The sequence below is a fragment of the Armigeres subalbatus genome, unplaced genomic scaffold (genome assembly GCF_024139115.2).
Source record: "Armigeres subalbatus isolate Guangzhou_Male unplaced genomic scaffold, GZ_Asu_2 Contig948, whole genome shotgun sequence".
Taxonomy (NCBI): Eukaryota; Metazoa; Arthropoda; class Insecta; order Diptera; family Culicidae; genus Armigeres; species Armigeres subalbatus.
The window spans coordinates 121,980-149,967 of NW_026943753.1; the positions used below are offsets into that span (position 1 = coordinate 121,980).

At 42.8% G+C, this 27,988-nt stretch overlaps 1 protein-coding gene across 2 annotated transcripts; it reads left to right on the forward strand.

The window, feature by feature from the left end:
* Window positions 1-6,676: 6,676 nt before the first annotated feature.
* LOC134204909 (eukaryotic translation initiation factor 4E1-like) lies at window positions 6,677-26,951 on the forward strand. 2 transcript variants are annotated; one of them, XR_009978012.1, is made up of 5 exons: window positions 6,677-6,997; window positions 8,933-9,289; window positions 9,355-9,442; window positions 25,835-26,075; window positions 26,133-26,951. XR_009978012.1 is itself a non-coding variant. In XM_062679716.1 (4 exons), the coding sequence occupies exons 1-4, from the start codon at window positions 6,968-6,970 to the stop codon at window positions 25,990-25,992; spliced, it is 633 nt and encodes a 210-aa protein (XP_062535700.1). In that variant the 5' UTR covers window positions 6,678-6,967; the 3' UTR covers window positions 25,993-26,951. The 2 variants fall into 2 exon arrangements, 1 of the variants encoding a protein (XP_062535700.1); XM_062679716.1 differs by having other exon boundaries at window positions 6,678-6,997; window positions 25,835-26,951.
* Window positions 26,952-27,988: the final 1,037 nt, after the last annotated feature.

Genomic DNA, 27,988 nt, shown 5'->3' on the forward strand with positions numbered 1-27,988 from the left:
TTAATTGTAATCAAGTGTCGGTCTTTCACCGTCATTAGTCGTCTGAGTACACGCGACCGTTTACGTAAAGGCAATCAAACTCATCAAATGCTTTAGCCAAGCAAGCCTTTGGCACAGCAGAGTGCGATTGAATTCGCATTCTATACCGTCCCGCCAAGTTCGTTGCTGGGGGGCATGGAGTGCGATCCTCTCGTTTAATAAACAATGTGCACTCGCTTGGCTGTGGATATACAACAGTAAAGCAAATGTGGAGATTGGGCAAATCAAGCATCCGAAAGATATTCAATTTGCAAAAAAGAGAGCTAACCGCGGTGGAGGTTGGTACTCGGATTCTGATGGCTTTTCCGCAAACGTGACCTTTAAGTGGTCTTGTTGTGTAGGGGTTATCACGCCTATCTAGAGAGTAGGAGGTTGAGGTTCGAGTCCCTCCAAGACACGTGGATTCTTTTCGCAAATTTCATATCAATTTGTCCATTTCGAAACATATGCTGTGCATATGCACAGCCAAGATATTTAACAAAAATGGTTTTCGTACGGCCGAGTTGCCGAATAATATGCAATTAATTGTAATCAAGTGTCGGTCTTTCACCGTCATTAGTCGTCTGAGTACACGCGACCGTTTACGTAAAGGCAATCAAACTCATCAAATGCTTTAGCCAAGCAAGCCTTTGGCACAGCAGAGTGCGATTGAATTCGCATTCTATACCGTCCCCGATCCGTTGCTGGGGGCATGGAGTGCGATCCTCTCGTTTAATAAACAATGTGCACTCGCTTGGCTGTGGATATACAACAGTAAAGCAAATGTGGAGATTGGGCAAATCAAGCATCCGAAAGATATTCAATTTGCAAAAAAAGAGCTAACCGCGGTGGAGGTTGGTACTCAGATTCTGATGGCTTTTCCGCAAACGTGACCTTTAAGTGGTCTTGTTGTGTAGGGGTTATCACGCCTATCTAGAGAGTAGGAGGTTGAGGGTTCGAGTCCTCCAAGACACGTGGATTCTTTTTCGCAAATTTCATATCAATTTGTCCATTTCGAAACATATGCTGTGCATATGCACAGCCAAGATATTTAACAAAAAAAAAAATTACCGAGTTGTCAGCATAAACGAGAAATGTCAAATAAACATTACAATCGGTAATAAGGTAGTTTGTTTATGTGAACATAACTGAGTTAGTCAGTAAATGAGGATTTATTTTTTGGGAAATATTTCACTTCGCATAAAATATAAGTATGGAGAAATTTCAGGGATTTTGTTTTAAATTCTGCCAGATTTTGCAGACATTGGGTGTTTCAGCCGTTTCTGATCATCACCTTTCTGGTCGGACTATTCGATATTGATTTCATCCCAGAAAAAGGTTGAATTGACTTGACACAGATTCAAGACAGTCAGGTAATGATCTGCAGGCGGCAAATTCCTCACCCGCAGTGGTTTGCTATGAGACAGAATAACTTCAACAACGAACAGGGTTTGTAGAAATCGCTCTCAATAGATAACGAACAACGATAAAAAAAGACAAAAACCTCTTCGAATTATTACAAGCCATGAAAACAAAACAATCGCACTTGTATACAAGTTGAAAAAAAACTGATTAGGGGCCGTACACATATTACGTAACCACATAGGGGGGGAGGGGGGGTTCGTCATTTTCTTACGCACCGTATAAATAAAAAATCATTTGTATGAAAAAAATCTTACATGGGGGGAGGGGGGGTCGAAAAACCCAGAAAAAATGCTTACGTAATATGTGTACGACCCCTTAGGATAGGCGCCCCCACCGAGGGGGTTTGAGAAAACGCGTTGTTCTCGCTTATTTTATATTAGGGACCACATTTTTTCCACACATCTATGTGAAACAAGTTGAAATGCGTCATCAGAACCGCAATATTGTCCGATATGGTCAAGGGTAACTTTATCAATGTTCTACAGATAATAGTGATCGGTGGATCAATTGATTGTTCTCCAGGTTCGTGACGGTTCCATTCCCGCTGACGCTGCGCTTCAAGCCGATGTTGCAGCGGGGTATTGAATTGGTTTGGGTATCATCCGCGTCGTGGTACTTTTTGAACGTGTTTGGCCTGAGAAACATACCGCTGTTCAGACGCAAACCATGCAAAACCTGGGTGGTGCGAATAGAATCGATTTGGTTGTCAAACTGAAGCCAAACTTTTCTATTGTGCCGGAGCCAAACATTGAAGATTGTGGTTATGTTCGTTTCAGATCCTATATTGAGAAGTATTGTTATTATTTGGGAAACAAATAAAAATAAACTTAGATTGAGTTTTTTATTCTTTGTAACAAATATTTTCACATTATATTTCGAGTGGAAAATTAGTAGGAATGCAATAAAAAAGCACTCGTTACTAATTTTCACGAGCTGATTGGAGCAAGAATGCATGTAAGTCATCGTAAAGTCATGTAGAGTCTCGTGCATTTGTGCGCCCTCATGCAGCATGGAAAGAGAAATTCGAAGAGCGGGAAATTTTTGACAGCCAAGCAACTGCAAAATAATTTTGCTTATGGAATTGATTTCAAAACATCCCTCTACTCGCTTGAGAGCAAAAAAGCGGCTCTATCCGCAGTACCCAGTGCAAAACTAGATGTCCGGAGCAGCAGTAGCCATGCTGCAGGATCTCAAAGCCGCCTTTAAAGCAGAGTGGGAAGCGTTCGAAATCACCGAGCACCAGAATCTCCTGGCGAACATTGAAACGGATATGCTGATGGCGGCCAGTGGCGTGTCCCATCGGATGCTGTCCACCACAGCCGAGAGGAGGCTGCTCTCACAAACTAGAATCAATTATCGATTATTTCGCACTTGAGATTATCGTTAGATTAGTCTTGCGTCCGACGAAATATTTTACGAAATGGTAAATAAACATCAAGTAAACAACAGCAAAGGACTCAACAATTGCGTTCAGTATCTTTCTAATGACTAGTCGGTAAATTTTCATTTTTCACCGGTGGTGCTGTTTTGATTTGTACCGACTTTTGTGCATTTCAGCAATTTACGGATTAAATGATCTGTTCAGTAAAAATAAGCAAACGTCAGAACAATAAACATATTTTTTACCGGAACTCGGAATTTATTACTGACAATCATTGAGGTCCACTAAAAACTAGTATTTCAGTAAAAAGAAATTTTGCAGTTGAAACTCAGTAAACAAAATACCGAACATCGAAATACTGGTTAAGTGTGTATAGAGTACTGCAGAGCGAACAACAAACCGTTCATCATAGGGTGTGATGCTAATGCGCATCATACTGTATGGGGCAGCACGGATATCAACGATCGAGGTGAGTGTCTTTTGGAATTTCTCTCTTCTAACAACATTGATATATGTAATAAGGGAACTGAACCTATCCTTTATAAACGCAATCAGACAGGAGGTTCTAGATTTGACGCTCTGTAGTGCCGCAATTTTTGAAAAAAAAAATTTGAACTGACGTTTAGCGCTCGCACACTAATGTGCAATTCGGCATGTGTAAATATATGCTTGTTTTCCTTCTGTTCATAACCTAAAAATTGATTGGGTCATCACAATGATTGCAAAGGAGTTAAAAAATATATGGAAATATACTCATTTTAACCCAAGCTTTGCTGAGTTGCACCATCTAGGAGTGTTTGTTTTCCTTTTATCGCCACTCACACATTCGGACTTGATAATCTCAATAGAATTACAATAATTTTTTTTGCAATGGCAAAATTTTGTCCAAGAAAAAAGCGATTTTTTTATTATAAAGATACATAACAACCCCCATGTTCTATTGTAAAATGGCCATTTACAATAGGTTTAATGTTATTCTATTGTGAGCTACAGTAGAATTTATCGTAATTACCATTAATTACATCGTACTGTTAAGATAATTTCTATTGGGATTTTTTATTAGGGCATCGGTACATCTGCTTTGCAATTGCGTTGTGTTATTTATATAAACGAAGGTCTAAATTCTTAAATGGTGCATACATGCAACCGGAAGAGGTTTGGACCACAAATCCCAAAAGGGTGGTTGGTTTTATCAAAGCAGTCTCACCTGACTGGGAGAAGACGCGTCATAATGCCTAGTTGGTTATCATCAATTGATTTTCCAGCCTGTTTGACGCGTAATATTAAATAGGGGTTCACCACAAAAGTTCAATTAGTGGTTAGCAGTGGTTTCTCGCCTCAACAAAAAAAAAAATACGTGTGCTCCCGATGAAGTTGAGAGATTTGCAGTTCCCCGAACCGAATTTCCAATCGCTAGTTCCTTTTCGTCGCAGTCGTCCATATATTTATTGTTTATCCGGAAAAAAAGTTAGACCGCTTTTTATACCGAATTTGGATTTTTCTTCAGATACAGGCAACTTCCCCAACTTCGGAAATAGTGCGCTAGATTCGCCTATGCGCTAAATAAAGCATCAATTAGTTTGACAGATAAAACTTCGGAAGAAAGTTCGGTTCGGAAGTCCCGACTTCCGAATTCTACACACTTAACCAGTATTTCGATGTTCGGTATTTTGTTTACTGAGTTTCAACTGCAAAATTTCTTTTTTACTGAAATACTAGTTTTTTAGTGGACCTCAATGATTGTCAGTAATAAATTCCCGAGTTCCGGTAAAAATTATGTTTATTGTTCTGACGTTTGCTTATTTTTACTGAACAGATCATTAAATCCGTAAATTGCTGAAATGCACAAAAAGTCGGTACAAATCAAAACAGCATCACCGGTGAAAATGAAAATTTACCGACTAGTCATTAGAAAGATACTGAACGCAATTGTTGAGTCCTTTGCTGTTGTTTACTTGATGTTTATTTACCACCTCGTAAAATATTTCGTCGGACGCAAGTCTAATCTAACAATAATCTTAAGTGCGAAATAATCGATAGTTGATTCTTGTTTGTGAGAGCAGCCTCCTCCCGGCTGTGGTAGACAGTATCCGACGGGACACGCCACTGGCCGCCATCAGCATATCCGTTTCAATGTTCGCCAGGAGATTCTGGTGCTCGGTGATTTCGAACGCTTCCCACTCTGCTTTAAAGGCGGCTTTGAGATCCTGCAGCATGGCTACTGCTGCTCCGGACATCTAGTTTTGCATGGTTTGCGTCTGAACAGCGGTATGTTTCTCAGGCCAAACACGTTCAAAAAGTACCACGACGCGGATGATACCCAAACCAATTCAATACCCCGCTGAAACATCGGCTTGAAGCGCAGCGTCAGCGGGAATGGAACCGTCACGAACCTTGAGAACAATCAACTGATCCACCGATCACTATTATCGGTAGAACGTTGATAAAGTTACCCTTGACCATATTGAACAACATTGCGGTTCTGATGACGCATTTCAATTTGTTTTACTCATCTGTGCGGAAAAAATGTGGTACCCAACAACGCGTTTTCTCAAACCCCCTCGGTGGAGGCGCCCTGGGAGGGAGAAACAGATTCAAAAAATGTGTGTGTCAAGCCGAGCCGAAATCTAACTGTCATGACATGTCAGTGCGAGCCGAGAACAAAACTCTCGTCAAGAAAATTTTCTAAGGCAATATAACAACAATAACACACAAAACAAAATTTGGTCTTTTTAGGTGGCGCCTACGTTGATTGTTTATTCTTGTAGAAAATTTACTTGTTGCCTGACGACAGTATTTGTTTATTTGATGTGTAGTATCAAGAGCTCCCTCCCAGGGGGCGCCTATCCTAAGGGGTCGTACACATATTACGTAAGCATTTTTTCTGGGTTTTTCGACCCCCCCTCCCCCCATGTAAGATTTTTTTCATACAAATGATTTTTTATTTATACGGTGCGTAAGAAAATGACGAACCCCCCTCCCCCCCTATGTGGTTACGTAATATGTGTACGGCCCCTAATCAGTTTTTTTTTCAACTTTGTATACAAGTGCGATTGTTTTGTTTTCATGGCTTGTAATAATTCGAAGAGATTTTTGCCTTTTTTATCGTTGTTCGTTATCTACTGAGAGCGATTTCTGCAAACCCTGTTCGTTGTTGAAGTTATTCTGTCTCATAGCAAACCACTGCGGGTGAGGAATTTGCCGTTCTCACGGAGAAGCCGCGTGCAGATCATTACCTGACTGTCTTGAATCTGTGCCACGTCAATTCAACCTTTTTCTGGGATGAAATCGATGAAATCAATATCGAATAGTCCGACCAGAAAGGTGATGATCAGAAACGGCTGAAACACCCAATGTCTGCAAAATCTGGCAGAATTTAAAACAAAATCCCTGAAATTTCTCCATACTTATATTTTATGCGAAGTGAAATATTTCCCAAAAAATAAATCCTCATTTACTGACTAACTCAGTTATGTTCACATAAACAAACTACCTTATTACCGATTGTAATGTTTATTTGACATTTCTCGTTTATGCTGACAACTCGGTAATGTAAAATATTGCTGTTGAAATTACTGGGCGAACCGTAGTCCAAAAACTCAGTAAAATTTTACCGACTCCGGTAAAATAAAGTAGGTGTGTAAGTTGGTGCTACGCCGACAATATCGGATTAGCAGGCGAATACTGTATTTGTTATGCTGTTTATTTCTCCGTGTGTCAGCAAAAAAAATGAAACCCGACCCCTCGAAAGGCACGCAGCCACGTAACCTTTCGCTGTCAAACCGATCCGTAAATGTCATCGTTCTTTTCCGTTCTCCGCTCTTTCATCCGCACGTTTTGTTTCCCACTTTCACACACATCATCGGGATTCGGCACGGTTATCGCGTGTCAGTCGCGAGAAGTTTCCCTCTTTCATTCGTGTGTGGCGGCGGTCGTGGGCTCTTCGAGTGACGGCGCCCTGCGTGTGACAAATCTAATTTTTCTTTTTGAAGTATTTTAATCGAAGTGATTATCCGGTTCGTGAAATATAAGTGCTGCCGTGTACGGGTGCGTGAGAAGGTGATTTATCTATCCTGCAAGACTTGTCCTGAAGCTTGAAACATCCGGGAAAAGAACGAGTCACGGCAAACCACGATCAACACAATGGCTGGCAAATCGAACGAAGAAGTTGAGGTAATGTTCCTTTTCCACTTGCTGCAGAGCGAGAAGAATGGACGGTCGGTCGGCGGCTTTCGGAATCTTGAAAAATGTAGTGGATGAAAGTGATTGCATGGGAGGGGAACTTTCTGCTCTTTGCATAATGCTCCTCGTCGCACTGCTGCACAACCATATTGGATCGTTCGTCCCAAAAGAGGGGCGCTAAATTGTCCTCCGCCCCGCTTTTCTTCCAATTGTCGGTGTCTCGTCCCGGTGCCATGCATCATCATCCGTGATCGCACTGTCGTTCATTGCGTGCGTGTTGCATTCGCTAATGGCTCGCGCAGGGATGCCAGTTGATTTTTTTTTAATTAACAGTGTTGGAGTTTTCACATTGTAAATAAAATTAATATTAATTATATCTCGCGTAACATATGATTACGGCTTATAAACCAAAACCATGATTTTTGATTTTCTGGCATGAACGATTGCTTTGTAAATTATTCGTCATGCTAGTTATAACTCCGTACTTGATATCTCTTAAGAAACACATTAATTGCTATTTTGAGTGAACGTCTCATGAACCATTTGCACCATAGTGGTTTTTAAGTCCTTTATTGGCGCCCTTAACTACCATGCGGAATGTTTGCTTTGGTTTTTAGGCCGTTCACTTTATATTGTTTATTTAGAAAAACTAGCTTCAACTTATTTTAAAATCTATATTCTTATTAGGTTTTCGATATATCGCATAGTAGAACTGATCTGGCTAACAAATCTAAACAAATCCGATGGTGTTAGTAGCTTTGAGCAAACGGCTTAAAAACCAGACGTGTTGCCGGTGATGCGAGTAAACGGCGCGATTTTTGTTTTAGCTGAAATTTTGTAGATTTCGAATAGTTTTTCAATTAATCTTGATGTGCTGTTATAATATAACCTTTTACGTATAGTATTGACATGGTTTTGGCAATGAAATGAGTTTCCACTTCAATAAATGAATTAAATTAGTCTTAGAAAATTTGAACCTCATTTTTCTCGGTTCAGCTTTGTTGGTTTTTCGGCCCTAATCATATGTTGCTCGAGATATTATTATTAATATTAATTATATTATTATTAATAATATTAGTCAAGATTTTAAATCAGGTGTAGAAATTTATTGAACACAAGAGAAAATTATTGTTATTTGTTAAAATATTAAATATTTTCGTTAGCTTTCACATTATTGTTAATCTCTTACTACAACTATGGGTTACATTTTATTTCAGGTCGAGGAAATTTACATTACATAGTTTTGTATAATTCCTACACGTAAAAAAATAACCTTATATGTTATGGCAAAAAACCATTCGAAAATACTTATACTCTTCATTATGCCACCTAATGAATGATCCCATATCAAAAAGCTAATAACAATCATAAGTTAATGAAAAGTATAAGTTTCGGGATGTATGTGACTAATGCGATGTATAAGTTTTTTCTTATACATATCATTAAGCGCCTGCTTTGGCAAAAAAGTATTAGAAATCTTAATAATAAATAACATTAAATTTTTTTAAGTGTACATTCCTTTGTATAATGTTTAACCACAGATTGAAAATCCATGGCTCTCTACATGGTTTACGAATTTGAATTTTTTAATCGCAGTAGCTTGATCAAATCTTGTCATTTTCTGTTACTCAAACACAAGCCTGAACTTTCAATTTCAGCGGAGAAAGACAATTTTCTCTCGATTTCTCTGTTCACACCAAAGTTAATAATTATCAGTGATTGAAAGTAACATGATTTTAAACGGTAGAAATCGTTTCATGAGAAAACTTCATCCCAGCTTTCAAGACTATGCCGCTGTTCGTCCGCCTTACGAAGATTTCCAATCAGAATACGCAGATCCTTACAAATACGATTATAATTATTTCGTTAGTCGTATATTCGCAGTGAAATTGGCCGATTTTAACCGCAAATACTCCCCCATTTCAGCAAGCAGAGAATGCCGAGCAGAACCACGCCGAACAGGGAGTCGTCGTCGATCCAGAATCATTGATCAAGCACCCGCTGCAGTTCACGTGGACGCTGTGGTATCAGGAACCGGACCGGTCCAAATCATGGGAGGACACCCTGAACGAGGTGACCAGCTTTTCCACCGTAGAGGACTTCTGGAGCCTATACAACCACATCAAGAGCCCGGCCGATATCAAAGTCGGTAGCGATTATTCCCTCTTCAAAACGGGCATCCGCCCCATGTGGGAAGATGAAGGTAATAAACGCGGAGGCCGATGGATGGTCAATGTGCCGCGAGGGCAGCGCCAGGATTTGGACAAGTACTGGCTGGATACGGTAAGAGGACTGCGAGTTTTTTTCAACTTTGTATCGCTAACGAATGTTAATTTTCTTGATTGCAGATTTTGTGTCTTATTGGAGAGGCATTCGAAAGTTCAGACGAAATTTGCGGAGCTGTGGTGAACGTTCGCCCTAAAGGAGACAAAATTGGTAAGTTTGGTAGTAGAAAGTAGGATTACATCCGATGAAATATTCCATTTTGGGTATACATATAATAATTGACGAACGCGACTTTATCTATTTCTCCACTTTAGTTTACTTTGAATAAGGTTTACTTTTTGCTTACCAAACTACACTGGTAGGGGTGATCGGGGCAATATGGGCCACCTAAGGAAATCGTTCCGAAAAGCGCTAAAAAGCTCATAAAAACACCGTTAAAATGTAGTTGACTTATACTAGAGGTTTTTACCTTTCATATTACGTCGATGAATGACAAAAAATGCGTTTGAAAATTGTTGGAATGCACTTGAAAATGTATTGATTTCAATGTGTGTTCCCGACTATACGGGGCAATATGAGCCACCATTTGGGGCAGTATGGGCCACCCTTCCAAAACCTTTATTTAGGCGAAAAAAGTATAGTAATATGGAAGAATATGATATTACTACAACAGTTGTGAGTATTCCATGCCAAATAAAATGAAAAAACTGCACAACAGCGGACTGAACTGATTTGCCACTCTTCACCGTTTGAACAGCCACATTTCAATTGGTCAATGGTCATTTTTTATGTTTCTATCGCAGTAATGCGCTGTTGTATTTTTTTCCGTAATGAATCTTACATATATGATAATATTCTTGTATTTGACTACTGAAATTTGAACTTGTTCGCATTTTAAGGCCAGATATCTTGTTCTATGCAGGTATGCCCATATTGCCCCATAGAGACTGGTTCTGGGAAAAAAAAGTTTTATGATAAATTCAGATTTATATCAATATAAACATGTGTGCATAATATTCAATTTTAATATATCTTTTGATTGTGGTGTATTTTTGACCTGTATTTTAATCAGTTTTGTGTCAAAACCTTATTTATAAACTTGAAATCTTATAATAATTTTGCCTATGCAGCGAAAATTTACATTTTCAAGTGTATTTTCATGTTTGAATTGAATTTTAATGCGGTTTTCACGTTGATGCATATGTGGAGCATCCTCTTAAAGGTCATATAACTTTTACATGATAAAACTTGTCAATAAGCTCAAAATTAGGGTGGCTCATATTGCCCCGTATGTTCATATTGCCCCTACTGCCCCTATGCATAATAAAGTGCAAATTTGCCGTTTTTCATACAAAATGGTCAACTTTGGAGCTCTAGATCTCGGTTGCCCGTTAACCGATTTTGCTGAAAATTTGACCAGAGCCCAGTTCTAATTTGAATTTTACTATACCTAACGCAGAGAAAAGTTTCTTAAACTCAATAATGCCGATACGAATATTTAAAAACAATTATGTCTCCCCCCCCCTCTTCTTTTTTTTGCCCAAAAATTATACTTTGAGGGGGCCACAACAAAAATGTTGAATGATTTTGAGGATTTTCAAAACATTCTTTAACAAATCCGAGGAATTTTAATGATTTTTTCCATCTTAATATTTATTTTTTATTATCCCCCCCTTGATTTTTCGGAGTCCAGTAGGACATAATTTTGATTAAATATTTGTATTTATTTTATTTACTGCCAGACTAAGGTCGGAGGCCTGTTTTTTTTACTTACTTATGGATCCTGTACACCTCCGGTGGTGCAAAGGGCCGACTTGAAAGATCTCCATCCTGAGCGATGCCCGGCTATCGCTTTAACCTGTTGCCAGGTTAGATTTCGGTCGACTTCTTTTATTTCTTTATTGAGGCTTCGCCGCCATGAGCCTCTGGGTCTGCCTCTGCTGCGATGTCCCGCTGGGTTCCAGTCTAATGCTTGCTTACAGATTTCGTTTCCGCCCCTACGTAGAGTGTGGCCGACCCAGCCCCACTTCAGATCCCGAATTTCTGTTGCTATCGGCCTCTGGTGACAACGACGATGGAGCTCGTTGTTTGAGATCCAGTTGTGAGGCCACCAGGCCCGAATTATATACCGCAGGCATCTGTTAATGAACACCTGCAGCCGTTGAGTGTTCTCCACTGATACACACCATGTTTCGCTAGCGTATAACAGCACAGATTTCACGTTAGAGTTGAAAATTCGTATTTTGGTGCGTTCACCTATCTGCCTGTTTTTCCAGATATTTCTTAAACTCGCAAAGGCAGCCCTTGCTTTCTTGATCCGTGCGCCTATGTCGATCTTGGTACCGCCGTCTGACGCCATTTGGCTACCAAGATATTGGAAGCTTTCAACATTCTCCACTGGTTGCCCGGCTACTGTGAAACTGGAAGGGGTCACCGTGTTTACATCCAACGATTTGGTTTTGTTGACGTTGATGACTAAACCTACCGAGGAGGAGCGATCGGCAAGGTCGTTGAGCTTACTCTGAATATCAGAGCGCCGTTGCGCGAGGAGTGCAACGTCATCCGCCAATTCGAAGTCGTTTAGGTGCTCCATGGTTATAGGCTGCCATAACAGCCCGCGGTTTGGTTCACGGTCAATCGCATCTACCAGAATCTCATCGATTACGATGAGGAACAGTAACGGTGATAGGATACATCCTTGCCTCACACCAGCTACGACCCGGATAGGGTCGGACAGGACCCCATTCATTGTGCAGCACTCTACACGAAAAGGCCTCGTACTGTGCTTCGATGATGCCGATGATTTTCTCAGGAACCCCCTTGCGTCTCAGGGCGCCCCACATATTCTCGTGATTGAGACGGTCGAAAGCTTTTTCGTAGTCAATGAATACCAAGTAAAGGGACTCTTGGAACTCGTTGACCTGCTCCAGAATTATGCGGAGCGTGACAATATGGTTCACACAGGATCTTCCGGCACGGAATCCGGCTTGCTGCCGCCGGAGAGTCGCATCGATCTTCTCCTGAATCCGGGCTAGGATAATTTTGCACAGAACTTTGAGAACGGTACACAGCAACATAATGCCTCGCCAGTTATCGCATACAGTCAGGTCACCCTTTTTGGGCACCTTCACTAAGATACCTTGCATCCAGTCGACCGGGAAAGTTGCGGTGTCCCAGATATTACGAAATAAACGATGCAGTAGTTGAGCGGATGTCATGAGGTCAGCTTTGAGCATCTCGGCTGATATGCGATCGACCCCTGGGGCTTTATTCGAAATCATACTTTAGATGGCTGTTTGAATCACTAGCGGTGATGGAGCTTCGGTATTGACACGCGTTATACGTCGGATCCTAAGCAGATCATGCCGAGGTGGTGATGGCCTGGTTGGCACTTGAAAAAGTTGTTCGAAGTGCTCGAACCAGCGTTTCAGCTGGTCAGTTGGGTCGGTCAATAACTGATCATTCGCGTCTTTCACAGGCATCATTGCATTCATCTTCGCCCCGCTTAAGCGTCGTGAGATATCGTAGAGGAGGCGAATGTCACCGGTTGCGGCGGCTCTCTCTCCTTCGTCGGCCAGAGAGTCTGCCCACGCTCGCTTGTCCCGTCGACAAGAGCGTTTTACTTCCTTCTCAAGAGCCGTGTATCGTTGACGGGCTAAGACTTTGGCTCCTCTGGTTTTCGATCGCTCTATCGCGGCTTTGGCTTCTCTTCGCTCCTCTATCTTCCTCCAGGTCTCATCGGTGATCCATTGTTTTCTCTGGGTGCGTAGTTCACCCAGATTGTTCTCGCTGGTGGCGATGAAGGCATTCTTGATGGCGGTCCATTGGTCTTCCACGCTGCCACCTTCCGGAATATCTGCAGCACGCGTCTCCAGTTCTTCAACGAAGGACCGTTTCACCGTGGCATCTTCCAGTCGGCGTGTGTTGAATCGTCATCCAACTCTTTCGTCCTGCCGACGAATGCGCGCAATGCGAAGGCGTATTTCGCCGATGAGGAGGTGATAATCAGACGCGACATCGGCACTACGTTTATTCCGTACATCAAGAAGGCTCCGTTTCCATTTTCGGCTGATGCAGATGTGGTCGATTTGATTTTCTGTAAAGCCGTCACGGGAGACCCACGTGACCTTGTGAACTGGTCGATGAGGGAAGAGCGATCCCCCGATCACCATGTCGTTATTACCACAAAATTCTGCGAACAGCTCTCCGTTTCGCTCATTTCTCCGAGACCACGGCCGGCGTCCCATAATGCACTCATGGTTCGAGTTGTTGGATCCGATCTTCACATTGAAGTCGCCCAAACAGATCTTGATATCACCCTTCGGAATTCTATCTACGACGGCATTGAGTTGACTGTAGAAGTTCTCTTTGTCTTGCAGATCGGCAGCATCGGTTGGCGCATAACATTGGATTATAGTAAGGTTTCGGACCCGTGTTCTAAATCTGGCAACGATTATCCTTTCACTTATAGGTTCCCACTTCATAAGCGCAGAGTGTGCCTGAGCGCTTAGTAGGAAGCCAACTCCGCGATGCCGGGGAGCGTGTTCACCTCGTAAACCAGAGTATAGCAGAACTTGTCCCGACGGCGTTCTGTGTTCTCCAAAGTTTGGCCAACGGACTTCACTCAGTCCCAGGATCTCAAGCTTCATGCGGCGTGCCTCATTGGCAAGTTGTACCAATTTACCCTGCTGGGCTAGGGTTAAAACGTTCCATGTTCCTATTCGTGTCCGTTGTTTCGCGCTAAGAGTCGTCGCCGTAGAATCAGTCCGTATTCTTTCATTATCGGATTCTCGAACAAATTGATGTTTCGGGAACAGTAGGTTGTTGGCCCAAGGTTCCCTATCCACCGGGATGGGGCTGCCATCTTAGGTATAGCTTCCGGGGAATAACATTTCATACTCAGCCGCTGGATGCCAGAACAGACGCTGTTGCAGCCGCGCCTCCTTGGTGGACAGACGCTCGATCAGTCGGGTCAAATTTGTTTAAAGTCCCACCCAACACCGGGACTAGGCTAGTGCGCTTTGGGCGGCACACGGTCGCTTCGATAGGGTCTGCTTGGGGACACATGAAGCTTTTTATAGAAGTTCAACAGAGCCCACTGTCGAACCCCACCACATCCTAGGCAGACCCCACAGTCGGAGGCCTGTGCAATACATAAAAGTCTCTCCATTCAGCTCGGTCCATGGCTGCACTTCGCCAACCACGCAGTCTGCGGAGGATCCGCAAATCGTCCTCCACCTGATCGATCCACCTTGCCCGCTGTTCACATCGCCTTCTTGTTCCCGTCGGATCATTGTCGAGAACCATTTTTACCGGATTACTGTCCGAAATTCTGGCTACGTGCCCGACCCACCGCAGTCTTTCTATTTTCGCGGTGTGAACGGTTCTCCCAACAGTTGATACAACTCGTGGTTCATTCGCCTCTTCCACGTACCGTCCGCCATCTGCAGCCCACCATAGATGGTACGCAGCACTTTCCTTTCGAAAACTCCCAGTGTGCGTTGGGCCTCCACGAGCATCGTCCAGGTCTCGTGTCCGTAGAGAACTACCGGTCTAATAAGCGTTTTGTAGATAGTCAGTTTGGTACGGCGGCGAACTCTATTCGATCGGAGCGTTTTGCGGAGTCCAAAGTACGTACGATTTCCTGCCATGATGCGTCTCCGAATTTTTCTGCTGGTATCGTTATCGGAGCCCAAGTACACGAATTCTTCAACCACCTCGATTTTGTCACCACCGATAGAAACTCGTGGTGGGTGGCTTACATTGACCTCTCTTGAGCCTCTTCCTATCATGTACTTCGTTTTCGACGTGTTGATGACTAGTCCAATCCGTTTAGCTTCGCTTTTTATTCTGATGTAGACTTTCTCCATCCTCTCAAAGTTACGTGCCATGATATCAATGTCGTCGGCGAAACCAAATAACTGGACGGATTTCGTGAAAATCGTACCACTCGTGTCAATCCCTGTCATTCGTATTACTCCCTCCAAAGCGATATTGAATAGCAGAAACGATAGACCATCACCTTACCGTAACCCACTGCGCGTTTCGAAGGGACTCGAAAATGCCCCTGAAACTCGAACTACGCACATCACCTGATCCATCGTCGCCTTGATCAACCGTATCAGTTTATCCGGAAATCCATGTTCGTGCATTAGCTGCCATAGCTGGTTCCGATTGATTGTATGCGGCTTTGAAGTCGATAAATAGATGATGTAATTAGGAAAGCTTTGATCACCGCGTTACTTTATCGAAATTAATTTATTGGATTTTTTCGGTGATAATTATACTACTCAAAGTGAAAGGAAGTAGATGAAAGTAATGAAGATACAGATTCGATTGACACCGCAAGCGAGCAGCAGGTATCAGGTATCAGAACGTCGGCTCCAGGGGAACGTACACCTCAATTTGGGAGATTTGTGCCATCGCCTTCATAGACTTTTTCATCACACACCTGACGGAAAAGGACGTGAACACAAAGGAAAGGAATGTGGATGGGAGAACAAAGGGAATGTTTGGAAAAGGGCCCTGAAGAGGGCATACAACGCATAAGCGTACAAGAGCTTATAGCTTCTTACCACAACGGGTTATGAACAACAAAATACTCTGAAGGTTCAGGTTTCTGAAGTCAATTTCACTAAGTAAGTGTTTACCAAATATTTGGAAGCGCAATAGGGCAAAGACAAAGGTGCTGTTTGAACGAGATGGCGCCACAACATTTAAAGTAAAATGAATTTCCTTGTATGGACAAATCATCCGTTCTCATCAACTACGCATCGCATCAATATGAAAGCCAGGTCAAAAAGCAACAAATAATTTTTAGATTTTTTGTACCCACGACTTGTTTTACAGTTCTAAACAATGAAAGAGATTTCACTGTACCTCCATACTAAATTCTAGCTGTATACTTTCAATTTCTTCGGACCTGTTCTCCACCTCGTGTGTGTGGAAGGAACATTGAAAGCTTACGATATCGAACAGCAGATGCCACTAGTGTATATGCAATATTACATTAATACAAACACGCAGCAACACCACCTGTCGCCTGATAATGGAAATATTGCAATTATACCATCAGGTGTAGTGGCTGTTGTTAACATGTTTTGAAAGGGCCTCAAGCGGATTTTTTGGTAGAATGCAACTGATGATCTCCTATTGTGCACAGATGATTCAACGCGTTGAATATTTGCCATGTGATAGTTCAGTCGGCAGTGACCTGTCAAGGCCTTGACTAAGACACTGCAATCCTGTTTAGACAGATTAGCTAAATAGCTTGCTACTACCGGAGATGGCTTCCGGATGTACAATTTTGTTTGATGACATGAATCCAGACTACTCCAATGCCATTTGTGCTGAGCAGGGTAGAAATATTTCACAGTCAATGCAGTGAAAACATGGATCTCAGTATAATCTGCAGCCGCCTTCTTCGCCGCCGTGGTGAGTGCGACTGAGTGCAGCCGAAAATCATTTCCAACACCGACCATTCAATTTCGCATTCAGCCACTCACAAGTCGCTCTGACATGCTACTCAGTTCGCGCCTTACTGTATGACTGTGAGTGGCCCATTTAAACGCGTGGTGATTTTTTTCAATTTGCTGGGTGAATGTGTACATTTTGCTGTGGTAAATTTCATCTTCGCGGCGCAGTGGATGATGTGAGTTCTGTTGTTTACTTTTCTGCCTCTCCGGGAATGTGAAGTTGATTTCAAAGCAAAGGAAAAAAATAAAAAAATGAAATAAAAAAACATCACCTTTATCCAGTGCTGCCGAATATTTACAAGCCTGGTGCTGAGTGACAGCCCAAGAGTTGATCAAAAGCTTCACCCAACACTTGGATATTGGAATAGCTGGCTCAGGACCAATAAAGTCATGCGATGCTCCATTACGAGCTAACTCATCAGCCAATTCGTTTCCAGCTATGGAAGAATGGCCAGGTACCCACATAAGGTGTAAAGTATTTACTGAATTCAGTTCCTCAATTTGAGTTCGACATTTATTTATTTATTTAATCAGACTAAGGCCGAAGTGGCCTGTGCGGTATATAAGAGTCTTCTCCATTCGGCTCGGTCCATGGCTACACGTCGCCAACCACGCAGTCTACGGAGGGTCCGCAAGTCATCTTCCACCTGATCGATCCACCTTGCCCGCTGCGCACCTCGCCTTCTTGTGCCCGTCGGATCGTTGTCGAGAACCATTTTCACCGGGTTACTGTCCGACATTCTGGCTACGTGCCCGGCCCATCGCAGTCGTCCGATTTTCGCGGTGTGAACGATGGATGGTTCTCCCAACAGCTGATGCAACTCGTGGTTCATTCGCCTCCTCCACGTACTGTCCGCCATCTGCACCCCACCATAGATGGTACGCAGCACTTTCCTTTCGAAAACTCCAAGTGCGCGTTGGTCCTCCACGAGCATCGTCCAGGTCTCGTGTCCGTAGAGGACTACCGGTCTAATTAGCGTTTTGTAGATTGTCAGTTTGGTACGGCGGCGAACTCTATTCGATCGGAGCGTCTTGCGGAGTCCAAAGTACGTACGATTTCCAGCCACTATGCGTCTCCGAATTTCTCTGCTGGTGTCATTTTCGGCAGTCACCAGTGAGCCCAAGTACACAAATTCTGCTACCACCTCGATTTCGTCACCACCGATGCAAACTCGCGGTGGGTGGCTCACATTGTCTTCTCTTGAACCTCTTCCTATCATGTACTTCGTCTTCGACGTGTTGATGACTAGTCCGATCCGCTTAGCTTCCCTCTTCAGTCTGATGTAGGCTTCCTCCATCTTCTCAAAGTTACGTGCCATAATATCTATGTCGTCGGCGAAACCAAATATCAGGACGGACTTCGTGAAAATCGTACCACTTGTGTCAATCCCTGCTCTTCGTATTACCCCTTCCAAAGCGATGTTGAATAGCAAACACGAAAGACCATCACCTTGCCGTAACCCTCTGCGGGTTTCGAAGGGACTCGAGAATGCCCCTGAAACTCGAACTACGCACATCACCCGATCCATCGTCGCTTTGATCAACCGTATCAGTTTATCCGGAAAACCGTGTTCGTGCATTAGCTGCCATAGCTGGTCCCGATCGATTGTATCATATGCGGCTTTGAAGTCGATGAATAGATGATGTGTGGGCACGTTGTATTCGCGGCACTTCTGCAGTACTTGGCGAATGGCGAACACCTGGTCCGTGGTGGAGCGTTCGCCCATAGAACCCGCCTGGTACTGCCCCACGAACTCCCTTGCAATTGGTGCTAGTCGACGGCATAAAATTTGGGAGAGTACCTTGTAGGCGGCGTTCAGCAATGTGATTGCGCGGTAGTTGCTACAATCCAGCTTATCGCCCTTTTTGTAGATGGGACACACGACACCTTCCATCCACTCCTGCGGCAAAACTTCCTCCTCCCAAATCTTGGTAATGACCCAGTGCAGCGCTCTAGCCAGTGCCTCACCACCGTGTTTAAATAGCTCTCCTGGTAGTTGGTCAACCCCAGGGGCTTTGTTGTTCTTCAGCCGGCCAATCTCCTCCTGGATTTCCTGGAGATCCGGAGCCGGTAGAATTATGTCCTGCGCGCGTTCTCCCAGGTCCATCACCATACCGCCATCTTCGTCTGCCACATCGCCATTCAGGTGTTCTTCGTAGTGCTGCCGCCACCTTCGGATCACCTCACGCTCGTTCGTAAGAAGGTTCCCGTTTATGTCCTTACACATATCAGGCTGTGGCACGTGGCCTTTACGTGAACGGTTTAACTTCTCATAGAACTTTCGTGTGTTATTAGCGCGGTACAGATGCTCCGTTTCTTCACGGTCTCGATCTTCCTGCTGGCGCTTTTTCCTCCGGAAAATCGAGTTTTGTCTGTTCCGCGTCTGTTTATATCGTGCCTCGTTCGCCCTCGTGCGATATTGCAGCAATCTCGCCCATGCTGCATTCTTCTCTTCTGCTCACATTCGCCGTCATACCAGTCGTTTCTCTGATCCGGTAGCACCGTGCCTAGTGCAGCGGTTGCGGTGCTACCAATGGCGGATCGAATATCTCTCCAGCCATCTTCAAGAGACGCTGCGCCTAGCTGCTCTTCCGTTGGAAGTGCCACTTCCAGCTGCTGCGCGTATTCTTGGGCTAGTCTACCATCTTGTAGCCGCCCAATGTTAAGCCGCGGCGTCCGACTTCGACGCGTGTTGTACACCGTCGAGAGTTTTGAGCGCAGGCATACTGCAACGAGGTAGTGGTCGGATTCAATATTCGCACTGCGGTAAGTGCGGACGTTCGTGATGTCGGAGAAGAATTTACCGTCGATTAGAACGTGGTCGATTTGGTTTCCGTTTCTTGGTTAGGTGATCTCCATGTGGCCTTGTGGATATTTTTGCGGGGAAAGAAGGTGCTTCGGACTACCATTCCGCGGGAGGCTGCGAAGTTTATGCATCGTTGGCCGTTGTCATTCGATACGGTGTGCAGACTATCCGGTCCGATGACCGGTCTATACATTTCCTCCCTTCCTACCTGTGCGTTCATGTCACCGATGACGATTTTAACGTCCCGCAGTGGGCATCCATCGTATGTCTGCTCCAGCTGTGCGTAGAACGCTTCTTTCTCGTCGTCAGGTCTCCCTTCGTGTGGGCAGTGCACGTTGATGATGCTATAGTTGAAGAAACGGCCTTTAATCCTCAGCTTGCACATCCTTGCGTTGATTGGCTGCCACCCAATCACGCGTTGGCGCATCTTACCCAGCACTATGAAGCCGGTCCCCAGCTCGTTGGTGGTGCCACAGCTTTGGTAGAAGGTAGCCGCTCGATGCCCGCTTTTCCACACTTTCTGTCCTGTCCAGCAAATCTCCTGCAGCGCCACGACGTCGAAGTTGCGGGGATGTAATTCATCGTAGATCATCCTGTCGCAACCTGCGAAACCTAGCGACTTGCAATTCCATGTTCCAAGCTTCCAATCGTGATCCTGTATTCGTCGCCTAGGTCTTTGCCGATTATATCGAGTCGCATTATCTCTTATATTGTTCGTAATGATTGGTTTTCTAGGCGGCTTATTGGGCCTGCGCAAACCTCCTGTCTCGTCGGAGGGCCGTCGTGTCAGGGCTGTTTAGCGTCCCACCTAACACCAGGACTTGGGCTTGTGCGCTTTGAGCGGAACACGGTCGCTTTGGTGGAGCCTACTTGCGGATACATGCAGCTTTTTATAGAGGTTTAACAGGGCCCACTGTCAAACCCCACCACATCCTAGGCAAGCCCCACAACTCGCAGATGGCCTGGGGAGGGATCGTCAAGCCCTTGGACATAGTCCCTGCTGCCCGCACATGATCAATCTACGAATTATATAATGCTAACGTAATTTGCAGTTCACTATCTAGTTATAAACATCATATAGAAGTTACTATTTGGTCACTTTTTCAGAACTAAAAGTCACTATTTGGTCACTTTTTTCGTCATCGTTGGTTACTAAAGTCACTATTTTGAACGGCATTCATCGCTACCAGCCATGCTTTTCAGGATTTCTGATAGCATTTTAGAAAAGGATTTCAAAAGTAAAACACTAGTTTGCAATCTACGAATTATATCATAATAATGTTAATGCAACTTGTAGCTCTATTCCCGGTTTAATACTTCATACATAAGTCACTATTTGGTAACTTTTTCTGCAATTGAAAGTCACTATTTGGTCACTTTTTCGTCATCGTTGGTCACTAAAGTCACTATTTTGAATGGCATTCATCGCTACCAGCCCTACGATTATGCCAATGTTGGGGAATGTAATTCGATGAAACGATTTTTTTAAGAATTTGGTTTGGGAGGAATTTTTTAATGAAGGTTTTTTTTTAAATCTTTATGTTATAGGGGAACGGTTCGCCACTTCATCTCATAGCTCCTATTTCCGTCCCATCAAAAACATAGCAATGGAAAGGAATTTGGTTTGTTTCTTATTTTTGTGATTTTTTCAGCAATGAGCACGCATGTTGACAAAAAGAAGCGACGAATTTGGTGCCGTATTTCTTTGTTTAGCGATGAGATGGATATATATACAGTGAGATGGAAATCGGAACAGTTCCCCTATGTATTTATTTTCGGCTTTGTATACTAAGTATACGAAAAGGCTATCACGGCTATTAAACAAAAAAGAATCCATCAAAACTAACACCCGGAGCTGAATTCTGGGGCTAAGCTGCATATCTGGAAGAAATTTGAAAAAAAAAATCGTAGAGCCCGTTTTGGGGTTACGCCCTTTTTAAAACGTAACTGCATGATACCGAAGAGAATCAATATAATATCTAGTCAAATGCATATTTCTCAACTTCCAATGAGTCGTTAGCAATAAAAGTAGTACGCTGATATACCAGTTGCATACTAAAATGATGTACCAGCTTTGATTCAATGTGTTAAAAGCAGTAGACATTTCCTTGACGAAAATGTGTTTATTAAAAGTGGTATCGATAACGAAGGGAGAATCTACCGAAAATGTCACTCATTTTTTAGGCACTTATCCTTAACCGATTTACTCGCAACAAGTTGCATTCGACGCAGAATACTCTACCATTGTTTCCTATTGAAAATTGACCAGATTGGGCTATGGGCTCAAGAGTAATGGCTAAAATACTATTTTTATAATGCACAAGAAAGGCACCATCACCGCTAGGTGGATTAACCAGGTTTTTTTTAATTAAGTTTAACACAGGACCAGGGTTTGCAGAAATCGCTCTCAATAGATAACGAACAACGATAAAGGAGAGGCAAAAACTGTTCCGAATCATAACAAGCCATGATAACAAATTTATCAAACTTGTATACTGCCGTTCTACGCATAATTGTCCCATGTTACCTTTGATGAAAAATCTCAAACTCAAGTCAATTTGTCCCACCGAAAAAAAATTAAGTTGTTGTTTGATGATGATAGAGACTGAAAACCGTTTAAATAAGTAGTAATTCGTTTTATGTCCTGGAAAAGTCTTTCCTACGCTCATAACATCCCAAAAATATTTGTTAAATTTTAAGATCCAATCGATTCTTAAATTAGTGGGACAAATTGACTCGACTTTGGTTTTTTTCATCAAAGGTAAAATGGGACAATTATACCACAGACAAACAGACGTAACACTGAGGAAATTCCCATCGACCATGAGCTCAACGGTCGTTTTAAATTCAACTGCTTGCGAGTTTCACATCCAGGGGCGCGCGCATCGTATACCCTTGTATTTGACACCTGACACTAGCGCCTTCTGTTGACATTGTCGTACTAAACTTTGTTTCGTACAACATGCACGTTAGGTGGTGGTAAAATAGCTGGTCGATGGATTTTAAAACAAATTGTTCTAGCTGTTACGTCTGTTTGTCTGTGATTATACGTAGAACGGCAGTATAATACAAGTGCGAAAAAACAGAATCGGATTGGCAGCCCCACAGAAAAATTATGATTCTCGCTTTGTTTTCGCTCCTTTCGTGTTGGTTGCTGCACAGCTGTGTAGAACAAGTTGAAATGCATTATCAGAGCCACTGCTGCCCGCATTTGGAGCTTTCTAAAGGAAATTTATTATGGGGTATAGCATCCCGAATCAGTTCCCTATCATGACAGCTTGCGAAAAAAGTCTCTCGCGGTATGCTACATACCGTCAAACGGGGTGACTTGCAACACTTTTCAAGTTTGTCTCCCAATAATTCTGAATTAAAAGGATTTATTCATTCTGCTAGTAGGGTAAAATGCCCAATAGTGGACCCCCTAGTAGCGAAATTTTGCTCTTTTTGTCATAAGTAGTAGAAATTTTCAACATATTTATTCTGCTTGACATCTAATACCAAGTTCTGTATCTCCTCTTCACGGTACGTACATAAAACACTCAAATACACGACGTTATTCGTTGAAATTAACATTTTAAAGTCTGACTGAATTCGGCCTATAGTAGACCCCCTGGGGGTCCATAATGGGAATTTGCTTCCCTATAGTCGACACTTCATTTGATTTTTATGTTCCGTTTCGGGACGTTCTTCTTCCCTATTATGGACCCACCAAAATATTCCTATAATGGACACTCTCGTGTTTATTTTTATAGAATAGTAAAAAATCATTTAATTTAACTTTCCATAGCATTTCCAATGCATGTAATACATTCATAGGACTGTAAGGTAGGTTCTCCCGATGGAATTTCATTGCAACATGTTTGCATTGTGCTGTAATAATGCAAAAATGACTGGAGGGTCCACTATTGGTTGGGGGTCCACTATTGGGCACTTCACCCTACATAATACTTTTAATGTGTCCTAATATTAGTGATTAGACATATAATCAGACATATAACAATAATAAAAATATGAAAATAATATCAAAATGATGGGTGTTGCAAGCTACCCCTACTGCGGGGTGACTTGCAACACTTCATCGAATTCAATCATGTTTTAGAACAACTTAATCATAGTGATTTTTCATCCTGGGTCATTCTTCAACACTGTCAATGCAGGGGCCTTACTTGAGGGATCCCCCTCCCCTCATTCCGATTTTTTTTTTTACGATTTCAACGGATCGATTGATATTTTTAAGTCTCCGTTTTGAAAGTGCTTTATGTCGGTTTAAGAATGGTGTGCACCATCACCATTCCCTGGTTAGTTGTTTTTAAAACGGTTTTCCTTTCTTTCCCCGCTTCCCCGTTTTCTGTATGAGGATCATGTAAAATTGTTAGGGACAAATCGTACCGCCAAGCGGCTTCCCGGATAAACAATTTGTTTTTTAACTTCTACCGCTGCCTTCATCAAAGTTTTCTTCGAAAAATTAGCATACATGCGACTTCCTGCAGGTTTCTTGTAGTTTCGTGGCATGATAAAGGAATTCTGTAACATAAAATCAATGCTAGTTTGCAAAAAAAAAATTAAAAACTGAATCAGCAGTTTTTGGAAAATAAACTATCGTGTATCAGCTCTTGCAAAACACCACGCAGGGGGGGAAATTTCAAAAATGTTGATATTTCAAAACCAAACAATTTTATTATTTTATAGTTTTTGCGGAATTACATACCTAATTAGGTACTGTAACTGGAGAGGGGATCGATTTTGGTGAAATTATTTTCAATCTGCTACACGAACTTATACGATTTTCGACGTTCGACTTTCCATTAACGAAACAGATAGGTCGATATTTGGGTATATTTTTGTTGTAAAAAAACAAAAACTTGTGGAAAATCCAAGTGTTGCAAGTCACCCCGTTTGACGGTATATGTATACAGAGGTGATAAGTGGGAGACTTGCTCTTTCTCTTTAGGATTCAATCCCTGCACAGGACACACGCTTAAAGTCATTCACACAATTTTGTGTTTCGATCACACAAAACGGGCCTAATCTGGAACAACACATTTTATGAGTAACTGCCATGTTACTCATTTTAGTGTAATAGGAGGTCGTCAGTTGCAAAAGATATTTTAGTTACTAGATGAAGATTGTCGCTGTCGTCGCTGTCCGGAACATCTTTTGCTGGCGAAGATAGGGGAGCTAAATGTCAAAGAAGGAAAATCCATACGATTTGACAGGTATGTACCACACATGTTTCGGACAGCAGAACAAAGGGAACCGAAGCGACAATCTTTATCTAGTAACTAAAATATCTTTTTCAGTTGCATTCTAGTAAAAATTCCGCTTGAGGCCCTTTCAACATTTTTCAACAACAGCCACTACACCTGATGGTATAATTGCAATATTTCCATTATCAGGCGACAGGTGGTGTTGCTGCGTGTTTATATCAATGTAATATTGCATATACACTAGTGACATCTGCTGTTCGATATCGTAAGCTTTCAATGTTCCTTCCACACACACGAGGTGGAGAACAGTCCTGAAGAAATTGAAAGTAGGGTGAAGGATGTATTTTGGACCACTTTTACCGGGGCTCTTATTTTGGACCACCAAGAAGAATTTGCATTCAGTGGTCCAAAATATGAGCCGTCGAACTGGTGGTCCAAAATACCTCCCTTACCCTATACAGCCAGAATTTAGTATGAAGGTACAATGAAATCTCTTTTATTGTTTAGAACTGTGAAACAAGTCGTGGGTACAAAAAATCTAAAAATTATTTGTTGCTTTTTGACCTAGCTTTCATATTGATGCGATGCGTAGTTGATGAGAACGGATGATTTGTCCATACAAGGAAATTCATTTTACTTTAAATGTTGTGGCGCCATCTCGTTCAAACAGCACCTTTGTCTTTGCCTTATTGAAAATTATCGCTACATTTTTATACTATTTCAGAGGAGTCCCCATTTGTTTCGATATGACCAAACTAAAGTGTGATGCTTATAGTCGCACATTTTAGTTGTATCGTATCGAAACATGACGAATATACTCAGAAAAAGTAATTTTCGTTGCGATGCATGCCGGGCGCAACCGCCATCATGGCGATCAAAATGGACTTGACAGTTCGAAGCAAAGTTGCTTACACATATTAAAAGAATAAAAGACATTACACAGCGACTGTGCATGTCTTTCACATAATTTTCACACAGATTGCTATTCTCTCGTGTCATCGTCGTTATGTGTGAAAATTATTCATGCGATGTGTAATTTACTTTAAGCGTGAAGAATGTTGTAGTGACTCATCTGTACTAATTAAACTCTATTTTTTCTTTCTCCTTTTTTAGCCATTTGGACTGCCAACTATCAGAACCGTGACGCCGTCCTCAACATCGGCCGCATTTACAAGGAACGATTAGGACTGAAAGCATCGCTCACATACCATCTTCACAAGGACACGATGGTCAAGTCCGGTTCCAGCGTCAAGGCCGTTCATACCCTGTAGGCGCTCCCCTTCTAGTGCCAGGCACTTCTTTGCAGCGCGAAGCGATTGACACACACTGTTTCCCTTCTACTTCACACCCTTTTGTTGAGTTTTTTTTTTCATCGTTTACTGCTTCGTTACTAATCAAGCGATCACTTCAGGCAGTCTTACGCGATGAATCTGAGGCGCAGTCCTGCCTTTCGCTCGCTAGTAGACCCTAGTAGAGAACATTCGGAACACGGCGGACTCAAACGAAGATTAGAATTTATCATCAACTATCAATTGCGGAAGCACTACATGTGGACACGTATATTTACGAATTAAGCATACAACTTCCTTACACACAAGCCTCACTACTCTATTCGGTTTTCGTACTTCTCTTCCTGCTTTCTCGTGTTAGACAAAAGCAGAGTAATACCGAAACACACATATTTATATTATGAATTAATGCTAAATAAAGAATGTATATGCAAGAACGTTAAAAAGTGGAATCCTATAAATAATCGATTCCAAAAGTATCCTCTACCTAGATTATGGAACGTTGTAATTACCATGAAATCGACCGCACTAGACCAGAAGGAACGTAAAAAACGAAAAGAAGCGAATAAACGAAACTAATAATAGTGAGAAAATTAACAACTTTTAGTTTTGCTTGGCCTTGGAATTATGTAATTTGAAGTCCTGCAAAATTTGCTGAATGAATAAATAGATTTGGCACGCAGAGCAATTAAACAACAATTTCGGTTAATATTAATAGTAGGTGTGTCGAATGGTATATAGTTGGGTTAACGTCTTTTGGAGAAGACAAATTTCTCCTAGACCGTGCAGGCTGAATCATTTATTTGAGATTTGTATCGTAATAACAGAATTATCGACCAAATTAATAAATGTTCACGAAATATGTTTATTATAAACAAGATTACTTATTGTACCATATGGGGTTCATTTATTATGATTGATATTTTCTAAAAGAATATAAACACAGAGTGCATTTATAATTTTGAAAGAAAGCCTGTTAGTCGACACAATCGCGCTCATCGCGGCGTACTGTCCAACGCAAGCCAAAGCCGGCGATGGATCATCGGCTGCCCTTCGGAGAGACATCGTCAAGCTGACGCGGAGGCAAGGCCAGTATATCATTGCCGGCGACTTGAATGCCAAACATCAAGCCTGGGGCAACAGTCGCGGCAATCGAAACGGCACCATCTGGAGCAACGACATGGAGGAAGGCCACTACACGATCCTGAGCCCGGATTCCCCCACTCGGCTGAGTCGGTCCGGTGCCCACGCAACGCTCGATCTCTACGTAACAAACCTGAGTGACCACGTCTCGCAGCCGGTTGTATACCAGGAGCTCAGTTCGGATCACTATCCGGTGGTGGCGGAACTGGGCTCCTCGGTCAATCGGCACCAGCAGTTACGGCGGAACTACCACCGAGTGAACTGGCAGCGTTTCCAGCAGTGCGTCGATAACACCGTCGACTACGAGGTGCGTCCGGAGACGCCGGAAAGTATCGACCGCCAGCTGTGCGCTATCGAGGAGGCGATCACGGCGGCCCGAGAGCAACACGTACCGACGGCTCGGCAGGTAAGCAACTCCTTAAACATCGATACACTCACCAAAGATTTGATTCGATTGCGGAATGTCAATCGCAGGCAGTTTCAGCGTACTGGACTGCCTGAGCTTAAGGCACGCTGCAATCGAATCACAAAAATTATCAAGGCCAGAATGGTGGACCTCAAAATAACGATTTCTCGAGTAAGGTCCGCACTCTCTCAGACTATGCTAAGCCGCAAAATGATCAAATATTAAAATCCAAGCCTCGGCCCATTCCACCTTTGATCCCACTAGACAATAATGGCTCTAAGGATCGCTTGACAACTCCTGCAGAGAAGGTCGCTGAAATAGGTCGTCACTTCGTCAGCTCACACAATCTTGGGCAGAACATCGTCAGTCCACACGAAGCAGCCGTCAACGAGCATGCTAACAACATCCATTTGATTCCCAACGACTTCT

What these genes read in the sequence shown, in the direction of transcription:
- LOC134204909 (XM_062679716.1), top strand. Translation starts at nt 6,968, where the DNA reads ATGGCTGGCAAATCGAACGAAGAAGTTGAG. An exon ending in ACAAGTACTGGCTGGATACG is followed by an intron (nt 9,290 to 9,354) that starts GTAAGAGGACTG and finishes TCTTGATTGCAG; the next exon opens with ATTTTGTGTCTTATTGGAGA. An exon ending in CCCTAAAGGAGACAAAATTG is followed by an intron (nt 9,443 to 25,834) that starts GTAAGTTTGGTA and finishes CTCCTTTTTTAG; the next exon opens with CCATTTGGACTGCCAACTAT.